The following is an 18,422-nucleotide window of genomic DNA, read 5'->3' as shown; positions in this document are numbered from 1 at the left end:
AACGAACAAAAGTTTATATATTTATTTTTTTTGCACACGAACGTCCCAAGTTGCTCGTTCTGTGGAATGGTCTTCAGTATACTGCTAGAAACACTAAACCTAAAAGCCTGCTTTGCCCAGATGCGACATCACAGTGTGCCTTGCATGTGTTGAAGTGCTCATTGCACGTTTTTATTCAAGGTAAGGTAGAAATAGATGCATCGCAGAAGCAAATTAGCCTTTATGGATATGCACCACGTTGCCATCAGCACACCTGTACTGCAAATCGCTCGTGAATGTGCTCAGCCGCAGGTCTGTTACAACACCAATAATACACCATTTAAACGACCGATCGTCATACGTAGGCAATGAGCCAGATTGTTATGCCTGGTTTCAGGACCAGTCATCCGTGCTTCTCGATAGCCCTTTAAGAATGCCCACACATCTCTTCTTGTGTGCCGCTCAGCGCTTCTGACGCCTCGCGACCGGTACGTCCCTTCGTTCTCAACCTTTTTTCCTCCAGCCTTTGCATCGGTGACTACCAACACTACACAAGCTGTTAGTTTTGAAAGTGGCTTTCAGCTTGCTGAACATCCGAGTCTATTCTCACTCATGTGTAAGTAACCATGTTAGCACGAATGAAACGTGTTCAGTGTGGAGCCACGAATCGCACAGCGTGAGGACAAATGCATCAAGCAAGAAGAAGAACAAGCGGACGCCATACTGCGAAAGGCGTACGAAACTGCGCTTCAAATGCCGCAGTGCACATCGACCGAGAAACTGCTGGCCCTGGGACTGCACAATACCTTCAGTGAACTGAGAGAAGCACTACTATGCTCTCAGGCACGTAGGTTGATGCAGACCCCCATGGGAAGGGTGCTCCTGCGAAGATACGGCTGCGGCAACATGATCCAAGAGATCGAATGTACAGAGGCCATTCCGGACAAGTATCGCAGTACACTGCGAGTCGCACCGATACCCAAGAATATGGACCGGAACCTGCACAAGGCGCGTAGAGAAGCAAGAGCGGAGTACGGGCAGAGAACCTTGGCGATCAAGGACAACACAAGGTATACGGACGCGGCAACGTTAGTCAAAGACGGAAGACAAAACAGCAGAGCAGTGGCGTCGGTGGTTAATTCGGACCTCAAGGAGATCACCAGCGCATCACTACAGGACTGCATGGTAGTCGAGGCCGAAGAGGCAGCTGTGGCTCTGGCAGCACTGGAGGGCTATCGATCTGGCAGGTCCCTAACAATAATAACAGACTCTCAAGCAGCATGCCGTAATTATACAAACGGCAGAATTGGGCGCAGAGCACGCCACATACTCTGCTCATGCGACCCGGGAAACAAAGTTCAGCATACCATAATCTGGGTACCAGGGCACACTGGCATAACAGGGAACCAAGAGGCGGATAGGATAGCTCGAGGGCATACCAACCGGGCGTCCGACACATCCAGCCTTGAGGAACCCGAGTCAGTACCCATGGGCTACTCAGATATCCTAAATTATTATAAAGGGGTCAGACTGAAATACCTACCCCCAGATAAGGATCTAAGCAGAGAGGATGCTGTTGCATGGCGACAACTGCAGACGGGTACTTTCCCGAATCTAAACCTTCACAATAAAATTTTCCCTACACAGTATGAGGCTAAGTGCCCATGGTGCGGAGAGAAACCAGATCTATACCACATATCATGGGCCTGTCAAAATATTGAATCCCCAACTATCTATAAAATTAAAAACCCGAGTGCGGAACAGTGGGAGAGTATGCTTTCCAGCGTAAGCATGAACGGCCAAAAGTGCCTAGTAGAGCGAGCTCGCGGGTTGGCCATACACAGTGGAGCCTTGGACTAGGGCACCAACCCTGTGATTACAGACAGAAGAATCCATCAGAAGATGGAAGAGGCCGTCTGAAGCTGCGAAGATCTCTTTTGTAGAGCCCAATAAATGTTTTCCAATCCGATGAGTCTCGCACGCCACTGCAGCAATGCATCTTTCTACGAAGTGCAGATGAGGCGCGTGGTGATTTTGTTAAATCCAAACTTTATAAAGACAACAACAACATAACAACGGCATCCTTCAAAACCTCCTCGGCATGCGTGGCAGAGGCTGCAGCCATCGCCTTGGCCATTCAGGACGCCGAGCGCCAAACCAATTCGGCTGTCATATTAACCGATTCACAAGCGGCCTGCCGCCTGTTTTTACAAGGAACGGCACCCAAATCAATAATTAATCAAAATTTTAGGCACTCAACTAGAGGGGCACCACACTATCGTCTGGTGTCCGGCCCACGAGCGACTGGCAGGAAACGCTAGGGCAGACCGTATTGCTCGAGGTTTGAACGTCCGAGCAACGGCATGGCCTAGCGACGTCCTTTCACCGAATTCTCGTGACATCCTCCTACAGCAAAGGCAGGAGCGGAGACGTTTTGGACATCCTCACTCCGATTTAAACAGCGAACAGGAGAGGGACTGGCGTCGTATTCAGACGAATACATACCCCAACCTGCACCACCTACACAGAATACACCCCACGAGGTTCACTGACGAGTGCCCGTGGTGCACAGACACACCCACACTAAAACACATCACATGGGAGTGCCCCAGGAGGCCGCCGCACATAGACAGTCCCATATTACACCAACATCCACTAATGAGGAATAGGCAGTGGGAGGCATGGCTTGCGGACGAGGGTCGGGAGAGCCAGTTGGCTCTTCTGGACCAAGCCCAGCGAGCCGCTCGTGCCAGTGGGGCCCTGGAATAGGGGCTCCAACCATCGTGCCTTAGTTTATTTAGATTGAATAAAGTTTTACTCTCTCTCTCTCTATCCATGTTTGTGTCGGGCTCCGATTCATTTTGGCCGCTCGCAGAATCCTAAAATGCCATTCACAGAAAGTCATTGTCTACAAGAAGACAAACCCTTCGGTGAAGCATCTCCAGTAGGGCATCCGCTACTATATAGACACAACCGCGGTTTCGGACAAATGGGATCAATTCAAGTTCAAGGTATGGTATGGTATGTTTCTGCTATTTCCCAAAAATAAACACCATGCAAATTTGTTAAGCGGACAACTTACGCAGGGCGTGCAGAAGCAGAGCCGCATTATAGAACACCGTACGGCCTAGGCAATACTATGGAAGCGGTGGGCACTTCTGTGCCCACCACAGTAGCTTTGCCACTGTGGCATTGCTCGAGTTTGATACTGATCGCGGCAGCCGCATTTCTACAGGGCCGAAATAAAAGACGCTCATAGACTTAGATTTAGGGACACATTAAAGAGCACCACAGAGTCAAAATTAATACCGAGTTACCCACTATGGCATGCCTCATAATCCGACTGTCGTTTTGGCACGTACAGCCCCATAATTCAATTTAAGTTTAATACTTCTGCCACAACGTGATGTGCCATACGAGGCAATGAATATGCACAACCCTCTCAGATATTATGAACTACGGCGCACAACAACGCCTCAAGCAGACACCTCCCTCTGTGTGTTCTGTGCACTACGCAGACAAACAGCAGTGATGCATGTAAGGAAACATTTAACATCAACTCCCCACTCTCGTGTTTGTTTGAATGCTTTATTTAGACAATACATTGTCTGGGATGTAGAGGCTAAAGGCAGATGCAACTGCAACTGGACTAAACGTTAAAGAAATTCAACATTTGCCGTCAACATCACTGCTAATTACTGTCAATCAAACTGAACAGCATTGAAAGCTTCGCTTACATTGATTACCACAGTGTGTAGGATCCGCATATTTTTCCTCTACGGCACCAATTGCCCTTCAGATTCAGTCGCTCATTTGACACCATAAGCTTCTTAAAACAATGCCGTTTCAATTTCATCGGCCTTAAATACTTCTGACGATGCAAGACGTGATCTTGTTTCGATTAGGAGAAGCGATCTTGCAAGGGCTTGGTACGGCACAGCGTTTAATATATCGAATGTGGCAGTGAACAGGAGTTCAAGGTACATGTAGTAAGTAAATTGCGATACTTTTGGGTGGGACATTCAAGGGGATTTTACAACTGTTCGATATAGACAATAATTTTATATATCTGAGTTTAATATATCTGGGATTGACAGTAACAGTGTCATGCTTGGAGCAGGAACCGTAAAATAATATCAGACCTGGACTGCTTAATATAAACAATTACTCAACGTGCCCAGCTTTCCTACTTCTTCAACTACTGTTGCTTCTGCTGCGTTATATTTAACTACTAGTACTTACATAATTCATGTTTATTTAGCTGTAGGACTTTTAACCATTTCTATTATCCTGCACAATCGAACGTCGGTACAACAAAGTAGCACTCAACATGAATATACCTTTATTATATTCAATATCCATTGTAAGTATATGTTTGTTACACACTGATACCATCACGGAACATTTAACACTGGTGTCACAATGCCCCTTTCAATCGCAATCGAGCCTGATCCAGATCAAAATTTTCAACAACGATTGGCTCCCTCCTGTAGTTTGCACAAAAAAGCCAATCGCAACAAAAAAATTTGAGCCCGATCAGGCTCGATCGTGATCGAGAGTGTGCTGCGTGACATCCATATTACATTTACTTCGTTATGTCTGATAATTTGTCATATCCACATTTCTTATATCGAGGTTTGACTGTACTTGTTAATTATGTGCTGAATTTTTTTGGAAACACCTTGTAAGTTTCATTCAAATGTGTGCATGAATACTCAGGTTTCCAAACTGGTCCAGTGTGATCAGCTGCAAGAAGAGTTTTGGGCTCGGGAAGTTCGGCCTCACCAATGACACTCTGCCACATCATGATATCCGTGCCACCCACACACACTGGTTTGATGCTATCCAAGGAAGTTGCATGGGAGCATCCCGGTGGGTGCCGACTTGTAGTACGGAACACCTGCTTGGGGCCAATTGATTTCACTGTGGCAGGGGTTGTTCAGCTAGCAATCCAACTAACTAGGCCAACTTGACCAGTCTGCTGGGAAGTCAAATGAACAACTACTACCATAATGACACCTGCAAGTCCGTCTATTCTCGTCGGCCAACCAAAAGATCTAAGTTATGTGGCAAAGAGTAGCATATTTTCTTATAGACTTTTCCTGTTAGCAAGCAAAGGAAAAAGTCTGTCTAAACTCATTGAGAAGGTGTACCATGCTGCCAAAAGTTTACAAACCTCAACTTTTGCAAGTAGGTTAGCGACTCTTTCTTTACTTTCTTGTTCATTTTAAGAGCTCCAAGATCACTAAAAGGCTTCTGTAATATTTTAAAAGCAACTTGAACTAGTTTATATTATTACGATATCATCGAGCGATGCTCAAGAAACGTGTAAATAGCGTAAATAGCCAGTGTAAATAGCGTGTAAATAGCCTCTTTCGTCTGTGTCTTTCCACACGTAACCATATGTACTTGTCACCAGACCGATCTCACCACAATCAGAGTGCATGCACACCTGTGCTGCCAGTGCCCTAGTGTCGGTAGCCCTCGCTGCTCTTCCACTTTACTTAAGTTCTAGGCATCCTTCAGCAGAATGCCCAGGCTACCAATCGTTTAACACATATTGAGAGGGGGGGGAGATGTCGACTTACAATTGAAACCAAAGCATGGCACTGCCAATAAAGGCGACACAAACAAGATATCAGGAACGCTATGGAACAATTACAATTTTAATGTATTCTACGGTTCTACCTGTAGCGTTAGGTTATTTCGTGCACTTATTCACTCCTCTCTTCTTTTTTTACTTTTACTATGGACAGACGATTCGATAGCTGACGAAAGGGTAGCTGTTCCAATCGCGGCAGCACGAACACACTGAATGGCAAAGCTTCCAGAGTATGTTTGACTCTTTGTCCGACGCGTTCGACTTGACTGCTGGGCAAGTTTTACTGTACTGTTTCATGAATCACCATGAGTGCTCAATGTCTAATAAGCATCTCGTTATTGGCAACGTTCAAGAGGGCTGCCATTCTTTCCTCAGAAGAGACACACAAATGCGCGGTAGGCTGCAAGTTCAATGTTTCGTAACGGGTGGTGCAGGAGTGACGGCAGCAGCGAGGCAGAGTTTTCAGCTGTGACAGCAAGCAGAGAGACTTCCATGGGTCAAAGACGGGCCTCTTTCCGGAGCTGGAGGCCATGATTGCAGTGTACATCACTGAAATACGATTGGTCAGGGCCAATAAGTGACTAGCAGCAGTAAGCTGTGAGCGTATGCCAACCAGGAGTTTGAAAAGAGCCTCCCTAGCGGCTGTGTGCGGCTCGATGCACTTGTCATGGGCGGTCGTTCCATGCAATGTTATAGTGCAGTTGTTTGTGAAGTGCTGAATTTTGGTGGACGACGACTTGCTGTGGGACTACGACAGCGATCACGACGGCAGCACTAGTGAGGACAATGGCACAAGTGAGGACGAGTAGTCCAGGGGCTAATAAATTTTCATTGTGGAATATGCGCAAGTGTATGCCCTTCTATTTGATCTTTTTCTCTTTCTTTTCTCCAAGTAGCCTGGACCGACGGTTTCCTAGAACGAAGTAACTGCCCACCAAGGGCAAAAAATACTTCGCTTATTCGATAAAAGTTTATCTCTCTCTCCCGACATGCTATACGGAGGGGCTTGACTTACTTTTGAGTCAACTTAGAATCATGTAAATACGGTAAATGCATTGTGGATTGTTTCAGAGGATTATGAAAATAAACCATGCTCCTCTTTGTGAAATTTTTATCTGCACCTTCCTGCCCTTATCATAACAATTAAGCTCATTCATTATGATTTTAGTCCAAAACATAGAAGAAATGTGCCTGCAACCGTAGTCGCCTTTGGTGCACTAAGAACAACCCTTACCAGCATACTTTTTGACAGCTGTGGCACAGTGAAATCCATTGCGAGATCGGTCTATTATCACTATGGCCGGAACCCAGCTTGAACAGAATCAAACCATGCATAAGGAATGGCAGATCAACAAATTAAAGCAGGCACTTAGAGATCTTACCAGCAAAAGTAGTGCCGGTTTCCGCAATCCACAGAGTGTGACATGGGCTCTCGAGGAGCAGACTTCGGGAGGCGCAGTGGAGGTGGATCCACAGATTCTGGCAGGTGCACTGCCCTCCCACAACCAGCCCATGGACACCACTTGAAGTTTGGGTTGCTCTCCACAAAGGCCTGTCACGATGGTAGAGAAGTAACATAATGTCTTCATCTCAAGCATGCTGGTTTCACGAGGATGCATGTTAGATGAGAGCTAGGTCAATGTACCAAAGTAATACATACTATAGGCCCAACTGGTGTTCATTCCAATCGTGACATAGAATGCCCATTGGCCATTTTGTCCCCTATTTACACAGCTTCATACATGCTATACAGTGAAACCTCGTTAAACTGTAGTTCAGCGGGGCTCGGAAAAAGTACGTACTAAACAGTAGTACTGCTTAACCGAAATAGCATGAGATCTTATCTGTCAAAACTGGAAATCAGAGAGAGCGCGATGAAAGAGGAAAAATACATATAGTATTTATTCAGTTCGCACGACAAAAGTGTTATTTTCGTTTGATGCGGCGGCCTAGCAGCGACGATAGCGGCCTCAAACTTACTGAAGCTGCATGCCAGCTTTTCAGCCAGCCCCCTCTCCTCAGCAAACACTCACATGGCAGATTACTCATTGGCGTCGCATATTCTCCTTGCACGGGCGCGGTAGCATTGCAGAAGTCGCGGGGCGCCTTTTCATTGCAGGGTGCTGTTCTCGTCTTGACAGTTGCATTCATGAGGCTGATGCAATGCGCAGCTTCTGCCACTGTCTGCCTTGAATCGCCCCTGCTGTCGCTTTTCGTGTTGACCTCATCACTGTCGCTGGGTGACACTTCAGCAACAACAGAGGCAATGATGGTGAAAAGTCAAACTTCATAGCCGACATCTCTTCGCAGTCGCAACAGAGCTGCTGAGCGCTTCTTCGCATTCCAAATGCCACACACTGTAGTCAACAGTAGATACCTGTCGAGTGCCAGCGCCAACTTCTTCATGTCACATTCGAAAGGCCGAATGATGTCTAATTTTTCTTCTATGTTGAGCACCCGGCGTCTTTTTTTAACCGAGCTTTGACATGATGCGAGTCCTTGCTTGCACGACGCCACAACGCTCTCCGGCACGATGCCATTGTTGATGTGATGAAATGATGCTGATGTTGAGCTATGGGCACGCGCAAACGCACAGGGCACTTGGAGGCCGTTGTTCTGATCTCTGAGGCTTGTTGTTCTGCTGGGCCGCCCGATGGAGATGACGCACCGCCATGTTTGCGCAACGAAAAGTGGAAACACTACGTGTTAACCGATATGCACGCAACGAGCTGGTACGGTTTATGCGGATAAAAAGCACATTATGTTCAATAGCCACTGAGTCGAGGATTTGACTTTACTACTTTTAAAATGAAACTACTGTTTAAGCGGGTATGGTTTAACGAGGTTTTACTGTATAACCTTAACTCTTTCCTTACCGCAGAAAACGGCCGTTTTTGCTATGTGTCTACATATCATTTTTTTTCTTGGGAAAATGTTGTTGTACAATGGATTGTTATATATGAAAATGTAGCTGATTGTTTTGCCTTTCCAATGTAATAACATACAAAGTAATCACTGCGACATTTTTTCATATTTTATCTCTGAAAGTTGAAGAAAAGTAAGGAAAACATACATGCGAAGACACGAAATTGACACTACACTTCACCACACATAGAAGAAAAAAAAACTGGGATATACAAATGATTGTCCATGAACTCAGGTACACTTCCTGAAAATTTGAGCACGCTAGCTAAAAAATTATATTTTCAACCGACCTTTGAACTCAGCGCCCATGACGCATGTGCCAATCGGCGAAACAGTTACGCGTAGTCGTAAAACAAAGGTGCGCTTCACAGGTGCTGCAAAAAACATTTGTCTTCACTTCTTTCTTGGTTTTCTCATAGCACTGCTTACAGTTCCTTCGGTTGTCGACCTTCTCAGGCTTGTGGCGAACCCAGTCGGGTGGCAGATAAGAGATGCTGGCCGGTTGATCATCATCAAGATTCAAAATTTGCTTGATGAGCATCTCTCGGAAAGAAAGTTGGTCAAAGCGGGCACTCAGACGTAGCTCAGCAATGTCGGGGTGCCCTTTCCGATGCTCTTGAAACAGAATAAAACTATTTACACAAGCAATATCTATGCAGTGGAAAAAGAGTGTTTTCCACCAGCGCACACATTTACGAAGCACGTTGTACGTTCCAATGATTTGGTCAGATTTGTCAACGCCCAGCATACCTGCATTGTACTCATGTACCAACAAGGGCTTTCTTATGGTCCTCTCGCTCCACTTGTTGCCCACTTTTGTACGTCTCTTTGCAGGCACATGTTCATTGGCTGTATGAATGGTGCTCATGAGACTTACAGCCTTGCGGTCCTTCCACTGAAGAAACAAGACGTTTCCTTCCCTTATCCAACGAATGTCTCCACGTTCAGCTTTCTTTTCCCATTTTGGATCTTTCAGATCGCCAGGGAAGCCTCGACGATCTTTTCTCGTTGTTCCACATGCCAGCGTTTTGCACTGAAGGAGGTGTTCGAAAAGGTGCTTCGAAGTATAAAAATTGTCCATGTAAATTTTGTATCCCTGTCCTAAATATTTATCACAAAGCTTACCCACTACATCAAAAGCCAATCCATGCGGTCCCGGTCTCTCCCGCTTGCCCGTGTAAACGAAGAACTGTAAGGTGTATCCAGTTTCTGACTCAGCTAAAACCCACAATTTGTAGCCCCACTTTGTCACCTTGTCCCGAATATATTGCCTGATTCCCGAGCGTGCTTTGGATTTCACCATCCTTTCATCGACTGAAAGGGCTTCCCGTGGCTGAAAAAATCGTGCCGACGCCTCGTTGATCTCTCGAAGTAGTGGGAGTACCTTCCGCAGTTTGCCAGCTGAAGCAGCACTGTCATCCTCAGGGTCCGAGACATGCAAAAAAGCAAGCAGGGAGAAGAAACGCTTCCTGCTCATGATCTTCCCTGGAAGTAGACCGCCGTAGATTGTTCCAGTGTTCCAATACAAGTGAAGTCTAGGAAGTTGCACGATGCCCATGTAAATCAATAGCGCAATGAAGCGCAACATCTCAGGGGGCGTGACCTCTAGCCAGGAGCCATCTGGCTGAGCATAGCTTGGTTTCTCAAAAATTTTCATCCACGCATACTTGTTTGTGTGTGCACAGAAAGTGGAAATCATTTCAGCGGTAAAAAACATCATGAACATGTCCAGTGCACCAAGAAACCTCCGCGTCTCACTCCGGCGCGTCACGTCCAGGTGTATGCCAGGTGCGCGATTCGGTGAAAACCTGACTCGGCACGGCGTGTTTGGCAAAATATCGCCTCCGTATGTAGTTGACACCCTAAAAGAAAAACGTAAACAGGTGTCGTCATTTACAAAGCACGCGCATCGTATAACAACAACACTGACATCCGAAACTATGCTTACCTTGCCACGCTAGTTGAAGGTCCGGGCTGTGTAGAGGAATCATCACTGTCGGAGTCGAAATCCGATGATCCAACGTCCTCTACGGACTCCTCACTACTGCTCATATCGATAATATGAGCATCAGAAGCAGCGGAATCACTTTGAGAAGACTTCTTTTTCAGCGGCGCGCGACGCGTTTTCGGCGGCATGTTGGGAAAACTCCTCGCTACCTTCTCCGCTGCTTTTTTTTTTCTCGCAGGAGCCTTCGCGCTAAAACGCAAAAAAACATATAGAAAGTGCGCAGTAGTTCTTCTATTACTGGCCAGATGGCGCCACACGTCCGTAACAGCGGAGTTTTATTTTTGGCGGGGCATTCAAAACCATCGATCCATAGTGATCGATGCTCTATGGCGCGGTAAGGAAAGAGTTAATTTGGACATTTCCTCTGCGAAGGGAGAGTAATCTGTAGCGTCACCTTCATTGCTGACTACTGTCATGCAGCATCTCCACCAATACTTTTTTCGCATGGGTCAGGTCATGAGATGAGAAAGGCGAGGACATCCTTTTGTCAATGGCTGAGCTGGACAATAAACCTCCTCTATAATAGAAGCTGACCCTTAATAAATTTAGTCCCACAGTGGTTGCTTAGTGGCTATGGTGCTAAGCACGAGGTCACAGGATCGAATCCTGGCCACGGCGAAATGCCAAAACACCCATGTACTTAGATTAGGTGCACGTTAAAGAACCCCAGGTGGTCTATATTTCCGGAGTCCTCCACTACGGTGTGCTCATAATCAGACCATGGTTTTTGCATGTAAAACCCTATAATGTAATTTAATTAAATTTTAAAAATAAATTTAGAGTTGATGAGACACACAACAAGCTGCCGTCCCATTCTCTATGACCCATTCCAGTGATATTACCAAAGTATTGCAATCACCTTCAATAGGATGCCTATGTATACGAACTCACCTCAATGTCAAACTGCAAATATCGGCGCACCATGTCAGCGCTGACAATATGCTCAATGATGTCCACAGGAACAAGCTGAGAACAGCCAACAGCTGGGCATACAATGCTGTGCACGTCCCCCTCCTGAATCTTGATTGTGAGGTAGCTACACAAGAGGGCAGGGAACAGAAGTAGTACTTGAGCTCAGCTAATCAGCCTATAAGCCTGGTGAAATTTTAACTCCAACACTTGGCAGTACTACAAAGCGCAGCCACTTTGCCACTTTCAAATTCAACGTCCACATTAAATTCATGATTATTTTGCAGTTAAAGTAAATCATGTCAAAATGAAACATGAACCTCTATATGACAATTTGTTAACTACAATGTAATCAACAAGATGCCATTATCAAGGACTTTGGTGGAAAAAGCTGTCAGTGGAGTGTTGTAGCAAGCTATGCTGTAGGATGGCAGTAAGGGTAAACAGGCTTAGAAAAAACATGAGGAACTTGGAGAAAGCAAGCTATGTGCAGTGTAAACTAGTGCGCACAATAAAAAAATTCACCGACAATTACGACACTCCCTAATGAAAAATTCAAGCACACCTCTACAAGTGTTTTCACTACGCAATATAGTGAGGCAAAGAATTTGAGAGAGACATGTAGCAGAGCCAGCAATCGTCAAAAATCTAACCTGCGGGTAAAGCACGTCAGCTTTTATACACGACTCGTCTAAGGTTCCATTGTAATCGCCAGTTCCACTTGGCTACCAGAAAGTACTACAACACAATTCGCATCGCACATACAATCAGATTATAAAACAATCACAAACCATGAAAATCAAAACAAGCGTGAACGAGACCAAACCAAGCAAACCAAACAAGCACTAGTGACAGCCGACACGAGCAGACGATAGTACAAAACGAGCAGTCCAGCTGAGACCAGATACGAGTACGCATGACGGGTCGGGCGGGTCCGCATTAAACCAGTTGAAACCGCATGAAACATCACTGAAGGGGCCACTCTCATTGGTCTCCGCCATTCGTGGCTCGCGTCATCTGCTGCTCCGCGTTCGTTCTTTCATCCTTTGCTGTTGTGCTCATTAGCTCAGCTACGCCGACACTGCCGACACTTGCCACAGGAACAGGCCATTAAGAGCTGTGCTCTAAAAAAAAGAGCACTTAGAAGCACCAAAGTTACACAGACAGTCATTGTTAGACAGAACACTGCAGCTCACAACTGGCCATTATTTACGGGTCTTAGTGCACATTGTAGCTTCTTGACCACCAATAATTCAGAAAATGCTACAAGTGTAGCAGTGAATAAACAACAAAATTGCAGCAAGACCTCCTGGTGCTGGCATGTGACATCATGTCTCCAGCAAATGCGAAGATAGATGCACATCTATCTAAATCAAGTAGGTAGAAGAGTGTCCATCATCGGTTACCACCGATTATCTTTCCTCTTGTTCACATTTAGCCAATTCTAAGACAAGCTTGAAATACATTCTAAGTCGCTGCCAATATGACAAACTGTACTTTCCCTGCACTGAGCTGTATACAGTTTTGTCCAAAGTATTTCTCCACATTAAACATTTCCTAGGTATGTTAGGCTGCACCGCAAGCCTGCCAGAGTAAGGTGTTAGGCGCAGTACAACAGAAGAGATAGAAAGAGATAGAGATAAAGACAAACACAACACAGTGTCTGTCTCCCTTCCTTATACCGTTTGTGTGCTGCCTTTTATTTCAATGACCTTCCACCAACCATCAAACCACAGCATCTGGTAATGCTGAGTATATGGGCTCTACAGCATCTCAGCTTGCTCAAGTTCGAAAAATTAATGAAAAAGAGAGGAGTGGTTATTACCTGCGCCAGCAGGAGATGCAGAACTCATGCTGACAAGGAACAACCACAGGATCTGGCTCGTGCACCACTTCAGAGCAGATGTTGCACTGCAACATACACAGAGAAAAGAAAAAAAAAATGTACTACTAAGTTAAATGCTTGAAGCACAACTAAATAGAAGAAAAACAATATAGAAGTGTGACAAACATAACACTTTCAAAGCATGCAATAAACATGGAGCTGCATTCCCAACTTACCCCAATCAACAGAAAAAGAAAGAAAAGAAAGAAAATCGATGATATAACAGGCTGCAGAATACCTCACTGCTGCAAGAGAAACTGACTAATGTTACGCGTCTGCACCCCTTTGCACAGTCAAGTGCAGGGATATCCTTTTGTCAGCCTACTAGGGAACTAAGAGAACTAGGCGATATAAGCCAGTTGCATGCAATTTACAACTATTTGATTTGTATTAAAGAAAAATGTCATAACTCAATAAAATAAGACAGCAAATAAGTGGCTAGCCCCAGCAAAGGCACAATGCCTGCCTGCTCTATGAAGCAGACAAAACTATTCAAAAAAAAAACTTGACAACATTCCACATGCTACCTGCACTATTAGGAGTGCTTCAGTTTCACCCCCATAAAGAGTGGCAATATACTTAACATTTTCACTCAAATTACCAGAACTCAAATTCATATTATATATACATACATGCATAAACACCCCAAGCGCAAAATGGGGGACAGCCACTCCCATTGCTCAAATGGGAAAGTATCACGTGTGAAATTCAGGGGTTTTTACCTCTACCTTTCTCTCCCCCTTCACATCAAAAACTACATATAGATGCATAAAATTTGCATCTGCATAAGATTTATTTTTTTCCAGGATTTTGTACAAAGGGCTAGGGTATAGCTATTATTTAAGGGTGCAATGTTTCTTTTATAACTGCAGACTTCTTCAAGAAAGCCAACCTTTTAGTCATAACAAAATTAAGGCTGTGTGAGGGTCATGCACAGGCTGAGAAGAGTAATACTGGCATGGAATGCACAGCCATACAAGGAATACAGTTTAGTACGACTTATTCAGATTTCTTCTTTTATTCACAAGACCGCTCTGTTCCCCTCCCATGGCTAAGGCTATGAAAATAAAAGGGGGGAAGGGTTTCTTCCAAGTTGAAAGTGTGGCTATTAAACAGTTCTATATGCTACAAATAAACATAATATCCCTGTGCAACTAAAACACCTCTAAATTTCCTTATGGTATCATTGCTTTCAGTAACTGTCGGCCACTTTCATAATACAATCCCCCTTACAAATTCTCACAAGTTACTTCATCCACCATAGTTTGAAACGCACAGGCAACCTAGCAGGCGATCGGCCCTGTGGCCCGCTAGGTGTCGAAGGTGAAGATGAGTTGAGAGACCCCGACTGGTACTCTTCGGTCACCACAGGATCATTACTGCGCTCAGATGCATGCACTGCTGACGTCGTTGGCTGTACCCCTGCAGCCAGGCAGCATCCAACTGGGTCTTGGACCCACGCTTCCAGCAGAGCCACCTGGCTCCAGTCTGCACCAAGACACAAAATGTGCCAACGTTAACAAGGTACAGACATCAATATATAACTTTTTTTAGTATATGTAAACAACTATCATCACTAAGCCTGAAGCAATATGGTACGATTAGTGAACACGCATCACATTATTATAGTTGTCAGGATCTTACTTCAAGCAATTTCAGCTTCCAAAACTGAGGGATGGAATTGTGGCATCGCAATCTCAAAGCAGTGTATGTGCAATGGTAGTTGTGGTGTTTACTACAAGGCACAAATTGAATAAACGCAAACATCAATGTCTCTAACTTTTTTAGTATGTGCCAACAACTGTCATCATAAAGCCTGAAGCAAAATGGTACGATCAGTGAACACAGGTCAGGTTATTAGTATAGACGTAGTGTGCGCCAATGGATGCGCGTCTGGTGGCGGCCTTGCAAAGTGCGCTTGGGGTAGGAGGCAGCCGCGTGCCATAGTTTTCTGCGTTGCTGATCATGCTTCTTCATTTCATTCACATTTTCAGAGCAAAATAAGCAACACCCTTCGAATGTGTCTGGGGGCCAAAGCTACGAGGCGTGTCAAAGAAGAATTGTTTCATGGTGGCATGCTCAAATACTGGCAATAACGTATCGGCAATATGGTTATAATCATTCCCCACATAGCCTCACCAGGGGGAGCTACAGTAGCAATGGGTTGCCGCCGTTCAGCGGGAAAGTTCTTGTTCTCATGCTTTCTTTTGTGGTGTCGATGTTTTTTGCACTCAATCATGTTTACATGCCCAAGCGGCGAAGTAGATCACGGCCTGCCCATGTTTTCTTCAGTTCATCTGCAATGCAGCATGCAACTTAAAGGTATTTGGCTAAAGTTCCAAGTGCCATTTGCCGCTTCTTTACCGTGTTGCGCTAGCTTGGCAGCACGACTGGATGAGTGCATCATGTTGTATGTTAAAGCTACTGAAGCTTGCAAGAACTGAAACTGTTGGATTTATGCGGTCCGGTAAATTCTTGCACCATCTGTCACGCACGTCATGTTTCTGAATCTATATTACGCATGGCTTCGCACATGTTGTCCTGTTGCTAGTTGCTTCATGCAGAATGGTCACTGACTTTTCTTTGAGTCCCAGGTTTTCACCTTGCTTCGTTTATAAAGGGCCTAAATCGCGCAGTGTCTTATCAGAATGGTAACAGGCAAGTGCTTCTTTAACAGCTTTATTCTTTTCACCCGAAGACATCTTAAATATTGCGGTTCCCTGGGAATTATGTTAAGAAAATAGGTAGTTCAAGGCAAGAATTGCTAATAGTTGTTGCATATGGTATCTTTGTTCCATTTTCGCTAAAAAGTTCGCATAACGTTTGGGAAGTTTTTACACCTCGATGCTGTCTGAGCAGACTTACCATGCAGAGGGATTTGTTTGTTTCTCAACGTAGTCCCTATCTGCATGTGCATTTTTTGAATTCTTTCTTATTATGCTTACGCCGCAGAGGACTAACCCAGGCTTGCCGCCAGTGCCCACCTACTTTGGTTGGCACTGCTCTGTCTTTAAATATATCATGTGGCATCACTCTACCGTAAAATTAGAGAAAAAAATGTTGCTAAAAAGTTGATCAGGCTTTAGCTTCGTACGTTTCCAAGCAGGTCCCTAAGCAAATTTCAAATTGGTAAAACTGCAGCAGAAATGACAGTTCGACGGCGTATGCAGCAAAATTGCATCGGCAGCACAGCGCTAACTCATGCTCATTACATTGTGCATTTAGTGACTTCACTGACTAGTGTATGCATTTCCATGAATAAAGTCACAATTCCTATTCTTCAGTTGACTGATGGCCCTTATTCAGCGATGTCACATGTATTCATTGGCAGAAAGATCACTACAACACGTGCCGAAACTACACCGTGTGGATTTGTTAAATATATAAGTCTGTCCTAACAACGTATGCCTATTATTGAGGTGCAGAAGCAGTATTACAGCAAGGGTAGAATTAAAATAAAAAACAATCAAGACGTCGCATTACTCAACAAAACCAAGTGGCTAGTTAGCATGAGTTCCACTTCCTGTAACTGGGGTTCACTGCGTTTGTTTGCGGGATGCTCTTGGCATGTTCGTGGACCGGACTGCCCAAACACCAGTAACATTGTGTTCATGTCCGCTCCCATAGAGGCCAGCGTCTTTTCTACAGATGTCACCACAGAAGAAGCAGTCACCCAAACAAAGGAGAAATCACAGCCGCGAACTTCAGCCATCCTTGCTGCAAAGGGTTGTCGTCTGCTACTGCTCCCCAGCATACTTTTGGAAGTGTCCGCTAGGTGGATAACAATGGCACCTCTATAGGCAGTGCACTACATGTATAGTTGCCAAGATGCTTTTTTCAAGCGATTTCAGCTTTGAAAACTGAGAAATCAAATCTGGCATCCCGTATTTGAGTGGCCTACCTATGTGCAATGGTAGTTGTGGTGTTAAATACAAGGTATAAATTGCCGATATGCAACAATTTCACTGCAAATTTCCTGTAGCTCATTAAAACACTACAGAGTTTAGCCCTCCACAGGCCATAGCAAAAAAATGTCCTTGCGTTAAAATTTCTCCTTCACTCATTTTACAATGTGTAACATGTTGAAATGAAAGTATTAATTTCAAGTTAGAATATTGCATGTACACTATTCTAAAGACAATACTATAACAGCAGTAGTTTTGTGCATATTCAAAACAAGGCAAGGGACACTAGAAAAAAAATTGGAAAAGCACAGAGAATGTAATGACAGTCAAAGGCACCTGATAAGAGTAATATATCAGTCAGATGGGAAAATTTAGTGTTACTTTGAGCAATCACCCTTTGCCGCAATGACTGTCACTTTGATGGTGCACTGCTAGACAGCAAAGGAAAGTTTCATTTGGGATTGATGCCAACCCGTAAATTACCAGCACATTATATAATACTTGTTAATTTAAGCAATATTTGAAAATAACACTAATGTGATCAATCATAACTATCAAAAACAAGACGGCATTTTATCCAAAACCCAACTGACAGGCTGCGTGTTTAGAAGAGCCGAGTGTTGGCCGAGCATCAGTGGATAAAAAAAAAAAAGAAAACATGCAGCTTCCGTTGGCAGACGAAGAATAGCAGTTTTCATAGGTTGGGACAACTTAGAACTCTTGAAATTACCGAAAATGCTCATTTCAGAATTAGTACTGACCCTGTACTTTGATTCACTTGCTCAAAGCGACATTAAATTTGCCCCTCTTATAGGTGTTTAATTCTCACACAGCTGCTCGTGTAACAGTGAGCTACTTTATCTTTAAAAGCTATAATATGACATAGGCACAAAAATATCAATTCTGCCTCTTTGTACAACTGCAGCAGAAGCTAGCTGATCAAATTCCTTAAGAGGTCATGAGCTTGTTCTCGCTGCAAAAGTTGCTGTTCCTAACATTTATTATCGACGTGACAATCACTTCAGCAAAATGCCCCTACTGGCACCAACCCACAGCAGTGTAACCAGTGCTTCATCATCATCATCATCATCATCATCATCATCATCATCATCATCATCATCATCATCATCATCATCATCATCATCACCACCACCACCACCACCACCACCACCATCACCATCACCATCACCATCACCACCACCACCCTAC

General features: G+C 44.6%; 2 protein-coding genes across 3 annotated transcripts in view; both read right to left on the bottom strand.

Moving 5' to 3' along the window:
• LOC126542274 (ankyrin repeat and IBR domain-containing protein 1-like) overlaps positions 1 to 18,422 on the bottom strand; it is a 106,035-nt gene that overhangs the window by 64,373 nt on the left and 23,240 nt on the right. For both annotated transcript variants that reach the window (XM_050189275.2, XM_055077148.1), the window contains exons 7-10: positions 14,585 to 14,796; positions 13,249 to 13,334; positions 11,406 to 11,550; positions 6,964 to 7,133 (exon numbers count right to left, since the gene is read on the bottom strand). In XM_050189275.2, the coding sequence (XP_050045232.1) occupies positions 6,964 to 7,133; positions 11,406 to 11,550; positions 13,249 to 13,334; positions 14,585 to 14,796 (613 nt within the window). The remainder of the gene's footprint in view (positions 1 to 6,963; positions 7,134 to 11,405; positions 11,551 to 13,248; positions 13,335 to 14,584; positions 14,797 to 18,422) is intronic.
• LOC140215923 (piggyBac transposable element-derived protein 4-like) lies at positions 8,603 to 11,063 on the bottom strand. Its single transcript, XM_072286250.1, has one exon. It carries the CDS (start codon positions 10,230 to 10,232, stop codon positions 8,805 to 8,807), a length of 1,428 nt encoding a protein of 475 aa, XP_072142351.1. The 5' UTR covers positions 10,233 to 11,063; the 3' UTR covers positions 8,603 to 8,804.

This window comes from Dermacentor andersoni, chromosome 2 (assembly GCF_023375885.2).
Source record: "Dermacentor andersoni chromosome 2, qqDerAnde1_hic_scaffold, whole genome shotgun sequence".
Lineage (NCBI taxonomy): Eukaryota > Metazoa > Arthropoda > Arachnida > Ixodida > Ixodidae > Dermacentor > Dermacentor andersoni.
The sequence above is the reverse complement of the archived record's forward strand: the minus strand, read 5'-3'. Positions and strand labels throughout refer to the sequence as shown.